The sequence below is a fragment of the Pezoporus wallicus genome, unplaced genomic scaffold (genome assembly GCF_028554395.1).
Source record: "Pezoporus wallicus isolate ANWC-B61680 ecotype Strahan unplaced genomic scaffold, APGP_CSIRO_Pwel_v1 contig_5524, whole genome shotgun sequence".
NCBI lineage: Eukaryota > Metazoa > Chordata > Aves > Psittaciformes > Psittacidae > Pezoporus > Pezoporus wallicus.
The window spans coordinates 1466804-1482432 of NW_026636622.1; the positions used below are offsets into that span (position 1 = coordinate 1466804).

At 42.6% G+C, this 15629-nt stretch overlaps 1 protein-coding gene and 1 non-coding gene across 5 annotated transcripts in view; both read left to right on the forward strand.

Moving 5' to 3' along the window:
• The window catches only part of ARHGAP22 (Rho GTPase activating protein 22), a 161521-nt gene that overhangs the window by 16394 nt on the left and 129498 nt on the right, over window positions 1-15629 (forward strand). For all 4 annotated transcript variants that reach the window (XM_057401051.1, XM_057401048.1, XM_057401050.1 and 1 more), the window contains exon 2: window positions 13270-13469. In XM_057401051.1, the coding sequence (XP_057257034.1) occupies window positions 13290-13469 (180 nt within the window). In that variant the 5' untranslated portion in view covers window positions 13270-13289. The remainder of the gene's footprint in view (window positions 1-13269; window positions 13470-15629) is intronic.
• On the forward strand, window positions 2759-2840 carry TRNAS-AGA (transfer RNA serine (anticodon AGA)). Its single transcript has one exon. It is a non-coding gene; the product is annotated as a tRNA-Ser (tRNA).

A 15629-nucleotide genomic window follows, 5' to 3' on the forward strand; every position in this document is an offset into this window, starting at 1 on the left:
TCATGGGCCCACCGGGCCAAAAATAATTCACCTTTATGTTGCCAATCTAAGTCCATCTGAGCCACTTCAATCTTAGCCGCTTTATCCACTTGTTGGTTGTTCTGGTGTTCCTCAGTGGCCCGACTCTTGGGTACATGGGCATCTACATGACGTACCTTCACCACCAGGTTCTGCACCCGGGCAGCAATATCTTTCCACAGTGCAGCAGCCCAGATGGGTTTACCTCTGGGTTGCCAGTTGTTCTGCTTCCATTGCTTCAACCACCCCCACAGGGCATTTGCCACCATCCATGAGTCAGTATAGAGATAAAGTACTGGCCACTTTTCTCGTTCAGCAATGTCCAGGGCCAGCTGGATGGCTTTCACCTCGGCAAATTGACTCGATTCACCCTCTCCGTCAGCAGTTTCTGCAACTTGTCGTCCAGGACTCCATACAGCTGCCTTCCATCTCCGATGCTTTCCCACAATACGGCAGGACCCATCAGTAAACAAGGCATACTGCTTTTCACTTTCTGACAGTTTATTATATGGTGGGGCCTCTTCAGCGCGCACCACCTCCTCCTCTGGTGACATTCCAAAATCTTTGCCCTCTGGCCAGTCCATGATGACTTCTAGAATGCCTGGACGACTGGGATTTCCTATTCGAGTTCGTTGTGTAATTAGTGCAGCCCATTTACTCCATGCAGCATCAGTTGCATGATGTGTAGAGGAGACCCTGCCTTTGAACATCCAGCCCAACACGGGCAGCCGGGGTGCCAGGAGGAGCTGTGCTTCAGTGCCAATCACTTCCGAAGCAGCTCGAACCCCTTCATAGGCTGCCAGTATCTCTTTCTCAGTTGGGGTATAGCTGGCCTCAGATCCTTTGTATCCCCGACTCCAAAAGCCGAGGGGTCGACCTCGAGTCTCCCCTGGAGCTTTCTGCCAGAGGCTCCAGGTAGGACCGTTCTCCCCAGCTGCAGTGTACAGTACATTTTTTACATCTGGTCCGGTCCAGACTGGTCCAAGGGCTACTGCATGAACTATCTCACGTTTAATTTGCTCAAAGGCTTGTTGCTGCTCAGGGCCCCATTTAAAATCATTCTTCTTCCGGGTCACATGATAGAGAGGGCTTACAATCGAACTGTAATTTGGGATGTGCATTCTCCAGGACCCCACTGCACCCAAGAAAGCTTGCGTTTCTTTCTTATTAGTTGGTGGAGACATTGCTGTTATCTTGTTGATCACATCTGTGGGGATCTGTCTACGTCCATCTTGCCATTTTATTCCCAAAAATTGAATCTCCTGTGCAGGTCCCTTGACCTTACTCCGTTTTATGGCAAAACTGGCTTTCAGCAGGATTTGGATTATTTTCCTCCCTTTCTCAAAGACTTCTTCCGCTGTATCGCCCCACACAATAATGTCATCAATGTATTGCAGGTGTTCTGGAGCTTGCCCCTGTTCCAGTGCAGTCTGGATCAGTCCATGGCAAATGGTAGGGCTGTGTTTCCACCCCTGGGGCAGTCGGTTCCAAGTGAACTGGACACCCCTCCAAGTACAAGCAAACTGTGGCCTGCACTCTGCTGCCAAAGGAATTGAGAAAAATGCATTGGCAATATCAATTGTGGCATACCACTTGGCTGCCTTTGACTCTAGTTCATACTGAAGTTCTAGCATGTCCGGTACGGCAGCACTCAATGGTGGTGTGACTTCATTCAGGCCACAATAGTCTACTGTTAGTCTCCATTCTCCATTAGACTTTCGCACTGGCCATATGGGGCTATTGAAGGGTGAGCGGGTCCTGCTGATCACCCCCTGACTCTCCAGTCTACGGATCAACTGATGGATGGGAATCAGGGAGTCTCGGTTGGTGCGATATTGCCGCCGGTGCACTGTTGTGGTCGCAATTGGCACTTGTTGTTCTTCAACTTTCAGCAACCCCACAGCAGAGGGATCTTCTGAGAGACCAGGCAAGGTGGACAGCTGCTCAATTTCCTCAGTCTCCAAAGCAGCAATACCAAAAGCCCACCGGTACCCTTTTGGGTCTTTGAAGTACCCTCTCTTGAGGTAGTCTATGCCGAGAATGCATGGAGCCTCTGGACCAGTCACAATAGGGTGCTTTTGCCATTCCCTCCCAGTCAGGCTGATTTCAGCCTCCAGCACAGTCAACTCTTGGGATCCTCCTGTTACTCCAGAAATATAGATGGGTTCCACCCCTTGACAGCTTGATGGCATCAGGGTACACTGTGCACCGGTATCTACTAGAGCCTTATACTTCTGTGGGACTGATGTGCCAGGCCATCTGATCCACACAGTCCAATAAATCCGATTGTCCCCTACCTCCACCTGGCTGGAGGCAGGGCCCCTCTAATGGTCATCACAGCATTGGACACTTAAGTCATGTTGAAAGGGATTATTCTTCATTATCACAGGAGCTGGAGTAAAATCAGCTCTTCCACTCCATCTGGGAAACTGCTCACCAGAGACTGAAGCCGTAGCTCTCATGGGACGATCAGTCTTGGCCCTTGCTCCCCTCTTCAGTTCACTCACCCGTTCCTCCAAAGCTGAAGTAGGTTTTCCATCCCACTTTGTCATGTCTTCTCCGTGATCCAGCAGGTAAAACCATAGGGTACCCCGTGGCGTATACCTCCTGTATCTCCTCTCTTGAACAATAGGACGCCTTTTGTTAATAGCTGAGACGTGTGTTGGTACACGTGAGGAGCTGGATAAATCAGATGGATCGTCCCTCAATTTTTCGAGGTCCTGGGACAGTTTTTTCACGGGTAGTTGCGGCCGAGTGGTGAAGGCGATGGACTAGAAATCCATTGGGGTTTCCCCGTGCAGGTTCGAATCCTGCCAGCTACGGTGAACAGCTGCTTTTTTTTTAAAATAACTGTCGTGGTTTAAACCCAGTCAGGTAACTTGTTCACTCACTCCCAGTGAGTGGTGCCGAGCTGACAACAATCGAGGTCCGTGTCCGTCTCCCCCCCCCCTGCACCGGGGCTCTCCCCTTCCCCGCTCCCGGAGGAACGGGGAGGAGGATCGAGAGAGTGCAACTCCTACGGGTTGAGACAAGAACAGTCCAGCAACAAATCACCACCGCTACTATCAGCTAAAACAATGATAAGGGAAAATAACAAGGGAAGAGAATACGATACCACCGGCCAAGAAAGCGAGTTCCACCCGGAAGCTCCTGTCCTTCCGGGTAACTCCCAGTTACCCCCCACCCCGGGCATGACGTGCTGTGGTATGGAATACCTCCCCGGCTAGCCTGGGTCAGGCGCCCCATCTCTGCTTCCTCACAGCTTCCCCTCCTCCCTGGCAGAGCATGAGCCTCACAAAGTCCTTGGTCAGGGTAAACATCACTTAGCAACAGCCGAAAACATCGGCTTCACCAACACTGTTCTCAAACTAGAAGTCAAAACACAGCACTGCACCAGTTAACACAAAGGAAAAACATGACTGCTACTGCTGAACCCAGGACATACCTCTAACTATGTTTAATTCTAACTGGGCCTTAGCTTCCCAGACAACATCCCTGTACTCTTCCCAGGCTGCCTGTCCTTGCTTCCACTTTTTATAAGCCTCTTTTTTTTCATTTGATTTTTCCTCAGGAGCTCCTTATCCATCCAAGGAGGTCTCCTGGCCCTCCTGCTGCACTTCCTTCTGGTTGGGATGCAACACTCCTGAGCTTGCAGCAGGTGATACTTGAATATCAACCAACAGTCTTGGGCCCCTCTGCCCTCTAGGGCTGTATTCCATGGAACCTTCCGAAGCAGGTTCCTGAAGAGGCCAAAGTCTGCTCTTTTGAAGTCCAGGGCAGTGAGCTTGCTGCACGCTCTTCTCACTGTCCTGAGGATCTCAAATTCGAGCATCTCATGATCGCTGCATCGAAGGCTACCCTGAAGCATCACATTTCCAACCAGCCCTTCCCTGTTGGTGAGCACAAGGTCAAGCATGGCACCTCTCCTTGTTGGCTCCTCTATTACTTGCAGGAGGAAGTTTTCTTCCGCACAATCGAGGAACCTCCTGGATTGCTTGTGCCAGGCCGTACCGTCCTTCCAACAGATGTCAGCGTGGTTGAAGTCACCCATGAGAGCAAGGGCCTGAGAGCGTGAGGCTTTTCCTATCTGTCTATGGAGTGCTTCATCTGCAGGTTCTCCTTGATCAGGCGTTCTGTAACAGATCCCCACAGTAATGTCTCCCATAGCTATAAAACATATTTAATCTTTGTAATGAAGCTCACCTGAACCTGCTGTCTGTTGATGTAGATTATCATATATCTATAACGGCCTGGCCCTCCAGCTTCTGTGTGTCCTTTTCAGTACTTAACAAGTAAATGAAGCATGTGAGTATTGCTTGAGTAATGAGTGTTCAATTCATGGCGCTTCTGTGGCTCTCTAACCTTGCCTCAAGAATACAGAGTATTACCTTACTGTTCCCTGCCTTCTGTGTTTATATTCATTGACTTGGACAAAGCTATGCTAAATGGCATGCTTAAAATATGACCTGCAGCAGGCCATGCAGATCTACTTCATCCTCATATTTCCAGGAGGGACAAGAGGCCATTGTTAGTGAAGAAAATGGGAGCATGATGAAAACAAATTTAAATGGTTATGCTCTAATACATTTTGTGTGCTCTGTCATAGAGAAGCCAGCTCGTACTATTGCATGAGTTTGAGGGTTTTATCTGCCGCAAAGTGTCTGATACTTAAGGCATAAGCATTGTACCCCTGAGTGTGATATTTTCTGTTGAGAAATAAAGAGCCAGTAGTTAGGGGTGCTAATGAATGATCTCTTTATTCCTTGTCCTATCACAGACATTATTGCAAAAGTTTCTCTTGTCTGTTCTGTATGCATTTTTATTCACAGTGTACAAACACAGCCATCCTGCTACTTCAGATACACTGGGAGCAGTAAAACTGGAGATGGGAATGGCTGGGTTCAACAGCTAAGACTTCAATGAAGGAATTATTGTAATTATTAGTTCCTGCCATAATATCTAAAAACATCACTGTCTATTGTCAGTTCTACCAACCGTTCTTATTCTAAGCTACTGGCTCAGTAGGTGGATCCTGTTCATTGTCTTCATTTGGAGTAGATAGTTTTGGATAACTGACATGCTTTTGAAGCAGATCTCTTGGTATTTCCTATCTACCATGCTTTGGTTGGTGTTTTAGCATAGTCTTGAATTACTTACGAATGAAAATGTTCTCCATGTGCAGTATGCTTCCATGATCAAACCTAAATAAAATCCCTGAAACAAGTATTGTGTAGATGGTGGGTCTGTGATACCAGCTGTTCCTACTTCTTCCACCCTACCAAGTGTGCTGCGGTACTTCGAAATATAGACCTAGCAAAGTTCCCCAGCTCTGCACAGAAGATGCAGGCTACCTCATCTGAATGCTGATGTTTCTCAGTGGTTTCCTGCAATTCACTGAATTTTTTAGAGTAAAGCATTTTATCATAGAATAGTTAGGGTTAGAAAGGACCTTAAGATCATCTAGTTCCAACCCCTCTGCCATGGGCAGGGACACACTTATTTTACTTTAAGTGGTAAATCAGTAGGCTGGTCTCCTGTAGCAGAAAGAATCAAGCCATCACCCTTCCATCTTGACACATATCCATAATCTAATGCTAGTGTTTTGATAAGGCTGGCATGGTTTTGTGTATAGGGCACTTTTGTGGACAGCTGATGGCAGGTTACCTGTGGAATTTGATGTTTATTCATTGGTAGGTGCTAAAACACCCACTTATTCCCACAACCTGGGGCAGTAATTGAAATAATTTTTAAAACACAACTTTAAAATCTTTAAATTACTATTGTGTGGTGTTGAGACCTTCTGGCTTTGCTGCTAGTGCCAGCAAAATGAGTTTGGGACTTCTTTATACAATAGGTCAAAGGTCTCCAGAGGTTAATGAGGTCTCAGAGATGGAGTGAAATGTCAACCAACAAACCAATGCCTCTTTACCTAGATGATGGCAGCAATGAATTACCAACACCTTTACCTGTTCTGAAGTTCAAAATGATACAAATTTTTAACAATAGTTTGAAGATAAATATGTGTTTTTCTTCAGGAGAAAAGGACTAAACTGATCCACTGATTCTGTGAGTGTTTTGTTGGGGTGTTTTTGTTTTTTTTTCACTGTGGGATGGGTTGCATTAATTATCAGATAGACACGAGTTTTTCCTGACTTCTGGAAAAGCCCTGAATTAATGCTTATCAATATGTGCTATCGTGTGTTCTTTGATGCAATAAGACAAGACATTACGAGGTCATCTGTTAGTGTATTTCATGAAAGCCTTGAACCTTTATGTCATTCTCAAAAATAACTGAGACTGAAGCTGATTCCTGTCTTTCTTCAGCCTGATCCTCCCGACTGCTTTCTTTAGGTGTGCTATCTGCATACTTTTGCAAAGTAAGTCTGATCAGTAATTTATAGTCACATTGCACAGGTCACTGAAGCATAAAATTATTTTTCTGGTTTAGAACATGCTTTATAGAGAGCTGCCTAACGCTGATGGTGAAAGGTCATCACTGTTATCTTGGACTCTATAAAGAAGACAAAGACTAATTCCTTCATGCCAGTCAGGCAACAACTGTCTTCAAACTAGCTTGTCTTTTACTCTTGGTTCAGACTGTGTTCTGTAAATCCTGTATTGGAGCTGGAAAACTGGTATAGTTTTTCTACATGATCTACAAAGGAAATGCTGCATGCTTATGGAAGGCTGATGAAAAGATCTGAGCCAGCCCTGATGACTCTAGAAAGGCATAGGCAACTTTAAATCTGCATTGCTGTGCCTGAGCTCACAGCATGGGAGGGCTATGCTGCTTTCAGTACCAGATGCAGTATGTGTAGCGCAACAGTGCTGTTTGGTGTGCTAACCTGCTAGCTAGCAGGAAATATTGCTGCCTGTTCTGTTGGGTGCTGTCAGTGTTCCCATTCTTAAAACATGCTGGTATAGAGAATTTATGCAGACCAGGTTTATCCTTCAGAATTCCTTGGTGCATGTGCAGTTCCCTTCTCTTTCCTTTTTGCCAGTGAAAGAGCACTGACTGATCTGGCAGTGCAAAAGAAATAACAATCTTTATAAAATAGCAAACTTCTTAAAAGCAGAGCCCTAAGCTTTTTGGTCTTCCGAGTTCTGAGAGGGGATGAGACAGAGTGCTCCTTCATGAACACGTCTAGTTTTCCAGTCCACTTGGATTCCTTGTTGGGGGTTTTGATGCATCTTTTGCTATGGTTCATAGTGAATTTCATTTCAGATTCTTTCAGGCTGGCTTAAGTTCTTTGGCCGTAGATGTGCTCTGCAGCTGAAAGGTTCTTTTTAGTAATTCCTTTGCTACTTGGGTATTCCTTCATCAATCTCTTCGCACTTTCTGCATGAAAGACTTTCTGTGTGGTTGGTCTGGGGGCTGCTTTTGTTTGGTTAGTTTTGATTTTTGTTTTTAAACAGAATGTCTTGCCTATAGGTAAATATCTATAAGCAAACTTTCTGCCCTTCAGGTAAGGACCAAAAGGTATTTTACCCTATATATATAGCCAGTTTCTAACAGCAGTCATACCTAGTCTGGGAGTGAAATTGTACTAATCTATGTTGGGTTTCAGACTCATGAAGTGGCCTTTGGGAGTGCATTTGTTCTCGCAGAAGCTTAATAATGTTGAGTAAATATTTGTACAAACAGTTTCATCATTCAGACTGTCAGAACTTTTTTGTGCAAGCCTACCTGCTTTGGTACATGTAGTCTGGTATCTCAGCCACTGCAGAAAATATGGGTTACTAGATAAACATATGCAAAGTTGATTGCCTCCCCTCTTTTCTTTCAGTTGGTCAGCAAGGTTACAGAACTGCTTCCAGTGTAATGCATGTATGGCTTCTCCTAGGAAAAAAAAAAAATATGGGTTTCCAGACTTTTTTTTTGTCTTAGAATTCCACCCCTTCCCCCCCCCCCCCCCCCCAATATCTGATGGTGAGCATGAACGATTTTGCAGACCAAATTTTTATTTTGGCTGAAAGAAAAACAAACCAAGGAAAGTAAGTAGAACATGGCACATGTTCTGAAACAGACAGATGTAGTTTTATTAAATAGAAGTAATGAAGCACAACCTGCTCTTGTAGTAATGTTTCTGAATGTAGTAAGTCTCCTCCAGGTCACAGAATGTTAGCAGGCATGTGGCTGTGTATCACCCTTTAGTTTCTGTACAGGTTGCTATTTTATTTGGCTTGAGAGAACTAAAAGCCCTTGCCAGTTTCTTGTAACCAATACCTTTTTAGTTGCCTAAATACATCCCATCACCAGTCACTTCTGCCTTCAATTTCCTTGCTAATTGTGTTTCAAGATGCTAAATTCTCAGACTGTGTTGAGGAAGTATCTTGGTTTCATTTGTGCTTACTGACTGTGGCATCTTAGCAGTCAAATCCAAACAGAAATACAAATATGTAAGGGACACAGAAAACAATTCTAAACCAAGTATTTTATCACCTACTGCATTTTCTTTCACCAAATTGTACCTCTTTCTATGACTTTTGTGTTTAAGCGCATCCATTGGTGAGGCAAATCTATTTAATTAAACGGAACAACTGAAAACCTTGTTTATAGTATGTGAAACCACTTCCCTTTGTGGCTAGTACTTTAAACAAAAACTGTATCAGAAATAATATAGTGTCACTGTCACTAGACTGAAGAAACACTAGAGCAAAGTGCCTTCACTGTAGGGCAGTTTGTCAGCCAGAATCAATTTTAATGACTGTATTGATTTAAGCTAACTGCCTACAAAAGTTCAAAAGATTACAACTTTAATTGATATTGAATTGCATTGACTTGATTGATTTCCATGCCTCTGATTTATTGATTGCTCAAATCCGTAGTGGTGTTTGGAGCTGTGAGTGAGAGGAAAGTGGTAAAGACTGAATAATGTTGCCAGGCAAGACTAAGCTCAGGAAGGAGGATGGTATAGGTAGGGAAGAAGTTGTCTCTGTTATGTGCATGCTGAGGGTAGGAAATAGATATGATGAGAAAATGGGAATATATATGTTGCTTGGAGGCAGGTCAAAGTTGCAGAGAAACTCTTGTAGAACTGTATGGTGCCCTGTTAATAGGGCAAGGAAGAGAAGTGGAGAAAGAGTAGCTTTAGACAGCACTGAATTGGGATGGGAATAGGGATTGCTAAATCCATTAGGAATGGCAGCATGGCTGTTTGATTTGATCTATCTACTGATTATAATAATCTTTGAGTTTACTATTACAGAAATGCCAGCTTAGTGTGGGGGTTTGGATGGGAAGCTTATTTAGTGCAGCTCAGGAAGTTGCACAGTGAGCATTGATTGTCACTCACTGCCTTTCCTTATATTCCTCTTCCCATAGTCATCTAGATACGAGTACTTCTATATGCCAGTGTCACTTCCAGTCACAGGTGTATTTTCAACACCTGCAATTCTGATTTTTGCCATCTAATGACGCGTCATGCCAAAAAAACAGGCTTGTCTCATTGTTAGTGCCACCAATGGGGCAGCAAGGATATGGGTCTGCATGGTCTGTTGTAATCTTGCTGTGCTGTAATTGCCTTATTTCCCTGCTACTGGCTATGTCACATAGTCGGTATTTTAGTATTGCTGTGCTGTGTAAAAGAATCCTAAACTTTTATCCAAGGAGAGGTTGAATCTTTTCTACATTGATTTTGCTTTAGAACTTAATGTGCATGGAATTTATAATTGATTAATGAAAATGTAAAGAGCAAAGCCAAACTGTGTGGCATTATTGAAAAGGCATTACTGGATCAGAGCTCTAGAGTATGTAAAGTATTTGATGAGTTGTTGTGAGTCTGATTTATTGATTTGTTTTCTTCCTTATGCTCTGCTGATTCCATAATTCTGTTAAATGGATGAGCACTAAGAATACATATCTACTTTTAAGAATCAAGGGCTTGATGTACTGAATCAGATTATAAAAGGAGCTGTTTTGATCCCAGTAGTATGAAAAATGTGCTGCTTTAAAGGCAGGCTGTGCTCATCTGTGAAAGTCTTCTTCTGACCTCTATGCAATTATTGTATTACGTGAAGCATGCAATATAAATATCAATGTTCTTAATAGCCATAAATAATTTGTCCTCCTAAAAATTTCTATCTGATCCATGCTGTTGATTTACAGATGAGGTTGCTAAGTAGCTCCCTAATTAAATTAACTATTACAGTCATGACTAGAAACTCTAAGGAAATGGAAAGCTAAACATGAAGAATTAACCACCACAGTGATTGACTAAGACATATGGTGCTGCTTAAGATAAAAACATGCAGATGTCTGTTCTTCAGTGATTCATTATGAAAGCATTAATTCTGCACTTTAATAAGTAATTAGTAGGTAGAGCTGTACAAATAATACCAAAGGTTGTGTGCAGGGGAGATACAAAATAGCATATTTTGGGTTATTCCAAAGCTGGATATTTGATGTCTTTTGTGAGGTCTGTGCCAGTATAAATGCTAAAATAAAGGTAAGTTCCACTTAAATAAATCCGATTTCTTTTTAGAGGAAGGGGTGAGGCAGGAGATGGTTTATATCACTATATGCAAGTAAGGAAGACTAGAAACTGTTGGGAGTTGCACACTTAATCTGGAGACTGCTGAGGAGCTCACTGTAGTATGGACTTTGATATTATTAGACTAACAGGTTAAGTTAATAGCCAAGATGCTGGCTAAGAAACATTATAGTTTCGTTTTGAAAGGCAGATTCTTGGGATATTCTTGTAGTAATGTATGTTGTAACGTGAATCTGGGATGGTTTAAACCAGATTGCTGCTTGGACCTTGCTGTAAAATGTGGCCTGTGATGAGGCAGAGGTGGTTCCTTTAGCTAAATCCTTATGAGCCTCTACAATTGAGATTTTAATGTGAAGTTTTCTTACTACATGTGCATGAAATAGGATCCTCCATTTCTTGGCAGTTACAGGGGATGGGGAAGGAGGTGAAGTTGTTCTGGTATTTTCTGTAATAATCTGATAGAGGGCACTGTGTTGCCAGCAAGGGATATATTAAGGTATAAGGCTCTTCACTTCTTGGCGAAAAGTGGTTCTTCGTACGTTTTGCTGGAATAAAAATGCCTGTGAGACTTCAGGCTATAGTGAGTAAGATTAGAGAATAAGCCTGATTTTAAGGTGAATTCTATGTTAATATTTTTTTAATTATTGTTTTGGCTATGTAAAAATCAGAATTGCAAAGCACCCGGTTACTTGTGCAAATCTGAAGTTTGCTGGTAAACTTCACTAATGTAGGACCAATACTGTATATGAGCTCAGGTTAAATTCAGCAAGGCATTTTAACCAAAAGAGAAGTGTAATTCTGAAAAAGCTGTGATACTGTATCAGTGCTGCTTACAACATTTGAAGTTTCTAATTCAGTTTTAATATGAGACTAAAAACAAAATAAAAACTTAATTTCTAACTGCATTAAATAGTTACAGGGTGAAACCTAATTTCTCTTGATTGAGGACAAGGCAAACCTATTATTAATCTGTTGAGAATAGCAGATTGAGAATAGCAGTTGAGAATAGTTTATCAGTTCAGAGAAATATGGGTAGGAGGAATCCCTTCAGCCCATCAGACAGGGTTTTCACTGAAAATTAGGACTAACAAAGTAATGCCATCTTCTGTCTATAAAACCAGGAAGTTGTCAGAAGCCAGACTGAGAGCCTACTGGATCGTTAAAAGAGAGGCGAGTGGACTTTTAAGCTGGAGTGGAGTATATGTTACAAGACAAGTGGAGATTGCTGTCATTGAGACTTTTTTGGTAATGGATGATGTGCTACCATTCAGATCTGCCCTCCCCTGTCAGAAATGTTTAGTGCATGAAAGTGCTAGGCTTCTATTTCTTTACAAAGCAGAACATGATGCCCTGGCTGCCAGGTCATGGGGAACTTCAAAATAGTTTATCATGAACACCACTATGATTTCCCTTACTGAATTACACTGAGAAGGCTCTCCAAAGATCTGAACTCAGTACTTTATATCTGCCTCTCCTTCTACTGCAGCTTGCTTCATGGAAGAGAAGAAATAGGCTCAAATTTACTGTTGTCATTGTGATTTTTTTTTTTTAAGATGTTTTATTCCCCAACCACCACATCTATTTTATTTTTCTTTCTTTGGCATATGCTGTCAGTCGCATTGCTCTGTGGTGAGGAACCAGGGTTAGAAACCAGAGCCAGGTGGTAATACCAAGGCAAGATATTTTAATTGTCTGACCTCAAAAGAAGCAAAGCTAGACAGCATGTTGAGAGGCAGAGGATTGACCTTTGTTACAGGCTGAATTAGCTGTAGTGTATCAGGGATGTCTGAATAAGAAGTTTGCTTGTTTTTTAGGCGCTAACATAAAACATCAATGATGTAGATTTGCTGGTACTGGCCTGTAAACTACCTGTGTTTCAAGTGGGCAATTACAAAATTTCTATATTGATTGTGGAATGTAGAAAATAGGAAGGAACAGGATCGTGTTGGCAGCAATGAAGGAAAATGGCATGAGGTATTAATTATGAGATACTTCGTAAATCCAAAGGAACTAGAGGTGGAAAAGACCCATGAAGTTATCTAACCTATCTGTTCTAGAGGACTAGCTTGCTGCCTGCAATATATAATCATTATCTGCTACTCTAGACTAGTTTACAATGCCCCAAAGCTTCAGTTCTCTTACTGCAGGATTGTGAGAGGAGGAGAGGAAGAAAACTAGCATTATTTTCTTCTTCTGAAGTCTTTCCTGAGATTCACATGTTTTTTCTATCTTGAGTTTTTTGTTGTTTTGTTTTTTTTTTTAATTTTCGTTGTGTTTTTCTGCTTCAGTGTCAGAAAGCCCTGAAGAGTGAGGTGACTTTAAGCATTCTGGATAGTATGGTATGGAGTGAGAATATCTTCTTATACTCTCTCCTTCCTTCTTTTCTGTTTCTCCCTTACCACACTTAGACATTCTCACTGGGTACATATCCCTTCAGGAGACAGCAATGTCATTATTCCCATGTAGAACTGGAAGGCAGTAATGACTTATCATAAAAAAGGGTAGCATGAGCAGTGAAACCTTGGTCAAGGTATTCTGTCACTTAGAAGGTTACTGGAGTGAGTAGCACCAAAATGTTACTGTTTGACTATCAAGAACTTGAATGTACAACTTGAAAAACAGGTACCTATTCAAAGAGTGAGCATGCATGTAATGTTCTCTCCATGTCTGAGAAGAAAGTCTGGAACAGTTATTTAGTCTTTCTGTATGTTCTTACACTTATTTCTTTGTTTCATTTGCTCTGTAATTGCTTTATCAGCCCGGTCAAAGAGTTTGGTGATGGGTGAACAGATTGGGCCTCCCCCCAGACCTTCTTCTCCAAACCCTCAAGAACGTGTGCTGAAGTGTGGCTGGCTGAAGAAACAGAGGAGCATTATGAAGAACTGGCAGCAGCGGTGGTTTGTGTTGCGTGGGGACCAGCTCTTCTATTACAAGGACGAAGAAGAAACTAAACCTCAGGTATGACTAGAGAACTGTAGGGTGTCTTGTTTGTGACTTCTATGTGGGTCATAGTCACTGCTTTGATTGACAGCTCACTTCAGTTGCACTCTATCCTAGCCAAAACCATGCACACTTAAAGAGGCTCAATGGCAAGAGGCATTGCAGGGAGACTTGGGTACTACCCAGGCAAATGGTACAGCTTGGGAAAAGATTAGAAGGTGTTTCTTTACCCATTAGGGAACACTGACCTTCGAACCTTACTATGGTCATCTGTGAAACTGGAGTTTGACAGTGTCGTGGTTTAAAACCAGGCAGAGGGCTCGTTCACTCTCTCCCCCCCCTTCTTGCCCTCCCCCTACTCCCGGAGGGATGGAGAGGAGAATCGAAAAGAATGCAACTCCCACGGGTTGAGATAAGAACAGTTTAGTAACTAAGGTATAACACAAATCACTGCTGCTGCCACCAATAATAATGATAAAGGAAATAACAAGGGAAGAGAATACATCACTTCACCACCAGCCAACTGATAACTCACCCCCCCCAGCCCAACCAAGCTCTGACCCATACCTCCTCCAACCCCGCAGTCTCCTAGTCCTTCCGGGTAACTCTCAGTTACATCCTGGGCATGACGTGCTGTGGTATGGAATACCTCTTTGGTCAGTTTGGGTCAGGTGTCCTGTCTCTGCTTCCTCCTGGCTTCCCCTCCTCCCTGGCAGAGCATGAGGCTCACAAAGTCCTTGGCCAAACCAGAACATCGCTATCGGCTCTGTTCCCAGGCCAAAAGTCAAAACACAGCACTGCACCAGCTACCAGGAGGGAGAAACGTGACTGCTACTGCTGAACCCAGGACAGACAGAAAGAGCTATGGAGTCCTAGATTATTGAGGCAGGAGTGAAAAACCTTGCTTAGTCAGCTGGGCCTCATTATCTCCCAACTATCCAATATTAAACCAAGAGATGGGCTAACTTGTGTGGGTAGAATATGTAGGTTTTGTTATATGCCATCATGTAGAACTTGAGGATGGGCTGTGTAATATGTGGTTTAGTGTGTTTTATATGCACCTGGGAATGATTGCTTTTCTATGCAAATTTTGAGGAGAAAGAATGTATGCAGGTTTTGTGCTGTGTCTGGGAGAAGTGTGAGTCCGATAGTGAAAACTAATTTAGTAGACTGGGGAAAAATGTCTATAGTGGGGGAAAACCAAACTGTCTGAAGTCAAAACTTCCTTTGTCAAAACTTCTATACTTTATGCAGCATGAACGAAAGAACACTTTTCCTGGTGGAAACAGGTTAAGTCCTGTTGTGCAGTACAAATTAAACAGTGTCATAGAGCCATCCCAAAGTAGACTGCAGGAAGAAAACCTGCAGAGGAAAGAGTGTCAGAATGATAAGGAGCTAGCAATGAGAGAAGAGGTTGGCAAGTGGCTAGACAGCCTGCTAGCAACCATTACTTAACAACCACTAAATGATAATTGAGTAAATTGAACCGCAGTAGGGCTACTTAAAATTTAGTAATTTAAATTTAATTTAAAGTTTAGATCAGCTATATTGGTTTGTCCACAGGACAGCAAATGTGTGCAGGGAAGCTTACCAAAGCACATTTATTCTTGCAAATGATTTAGGAGATTCTAATTAACTATGTGCTGAGTAGCTGTAGAACAGTTTGCAGGTCATAAAGGGTAATAGGAGGTCACCATGCAACTTTCCTATGGGCATGTAACTTTTTGCTAGTGAATATTTTAAACAGTTTTAATGAAGTGAATATTGCACAAGTATGTCTCAAGCCAAGTATTAATGGATTTTTTTTAATAACTTCCGGCTGCTTCACATGCCTTTTTGCAAGCTTGTAACTATTCTAGTACCAACTTCTTACAATTAAAAGTGGTTCCCTAGAACAAGTTATAAAAAAAGGACAGTGCTCCTGTACCTAGGGGAAATGCAGAGCTGAGCATATTGTAGTTGGCAGTCTAGACTTGGCACTAGATTCAGGATTAATTTCTGCTTCTCTGACAATTCTACATATACAGCACTTAAGGTGATGAGGTGTGTTGCAGGATGGGATAAAGCTTACAGCTGAGGTGAAGAATTTCTTATTCAGGTTCTTCAACATGCTTGTAAAATATTGTTGCAGTATCTGAGCTAAGGTTTTTCCTAGCTGATGTAGTATATTATCCAGTG